General features: G+C 47.7%; 1 protein-coding gene across 1 annotated transcript in view; it reads left to right on the top strand.

Moving 5' to 3' along the window:
- The window catches only part of LOC107559964 (pseudopodium-enriched atypical kinase 1-like), a 16,675-nt gene that overhangs the window by 661 nt on the left and 14,699 nt on the right, over window positions 1–1,315 (top strand). Inside the window, exon 2 of the mRNA XM_016243992.1 lies at window positions 454–1,313. Within this exon, the coding sequence (XP_016099478.1) occupies window positions 566–1,313 (748 nt within the window). The 5' untranslated portion in view covers window positions 454–565. The remainder of the gene's footprint in view (window positions 1–453; window positions 1,314–1,315) is intronic.

Raw genomic sequence — 1,315 nt, 5'->3', positions numbered from 1 at the left:
TTCACAAATAGGCCAGGTTATGTCTTCAAATCTAAACATGCAAAAATTTGTCTATACATGGTAGGGGAGGATTTGTTCTGGATTACAGTTAAAGTTTTGGATGTAGTAATTATAATTTACCAACAAATGGTAAATTATGGGCCCCCACAAATATAAGTGTACATTGTTGACTGTGTCTGTATATGTGGTGTCAGTATGTCACAAGGCATGATGTTTACCTGCAACTGCTCAGCGCTGCGTTGTGATCCAAAAATAGAGCTGTAAGAATCTGGCAGCCTGTGTTTGTGTGTGTAAAAGAGAGAGACACTAGATATCCATGTTAAGAGTCAAACTCTGACCCCTGCTGGAAAAGAGTAACGAGTGCCTCATTCAACAGCCTTTATGTGAGATGAAAACAGTGATTACATTTGGTTTCAAAATAGCACTGGCTGACTCTGTTATTCTTTTTTACAGGTACTCGGGGCACAGTTCGTAAACTGTGTGTGGAAGTGACGTTCAGCCTTTCGTTTGTGTGTGTGATGGAGGGCTTTCCTGTCCATTGACACTGCGGCACTGCCCTGCAGTCATGTCTGCATGCAACACCTTCACTGAACATGTGTGGAAACCAGGGGAGTGCAAAAACTGCTTTAAGCCCAAGAGCTTTCACCGGCCTCCAGAGCAAGCCAACGCTGCCAGTGAGAGCAAGACAAACATCAGTGCCAAACTCACAAACAGCCAGAGGAGCATTTCCTCATCCCGTGCAGGGCAGGTCCGCCCACCTGTCGCCAAGAAGCCTACTATTGCAGTAAAGCCTACCATGATGCTGCCATGCTCCCCACCAGGGTTGGACTCGGAGGGAAATGTGCCAAGGGTTATGGGAGCGCAGGTCACTAAAAGCTCACCTTTCACTGTGTGGAACCAAAACAGCCTGAACAGCTCAAGACCCACAGGGACAAACAACAACCAAGGGGAGGATTTGGTCAGGCAAGCAGAGGCATATGGTGCAATTTCCCCGCAGCCAACTAGCAGCAACAACAACGGACTGACGGATGTGCTAAAAGAGATTGCTGGCCTGGGACCTTCTCCAATCTCAAGTAGAGATGACTTCTTTGGCCGGATCTGCAGTTCATACCAGCGCTCATTAGAGAGGGGCCTTCCAGCATCAAGCTGTATCCATGCTGGGAGTAGTGGTAGAGGAGCAATGAAACGTGTTTCCCTCAGTGACAGTGCAGAGGTCATCAGCTCTGAGGGAGGACGTTTCTGTTATCCAGAATTCTCCAGTGATGGTGATGATGAGGAGGATGAGAGTGGTGATGAGGATGACGACGATGGAGAG

Source organism: Sinocyclocheilus grahami, unplaced genomic scaffold (assembly GCF_001515645.1).
Source record: "Sinocyclocheilus grahami isolate Dianchi unplaced genomic scaffold, SAMN03320097.WGS_v1.1 scaffold707.1, whole genome shotgun sequence".
Taxonomy (NCBI): domain Eukaryota; kingdom Metazoa; phylum Chordata; class Actinopteri; order Cypriniformes; family Cyprinidae; genus Sinocyclocheilus; species Sinocyclocheilus grahami.
Note: the sequence above shows the minus strand (reverse complement) of the source record. Positions and strands in the feature narration are given on the sequence as shown.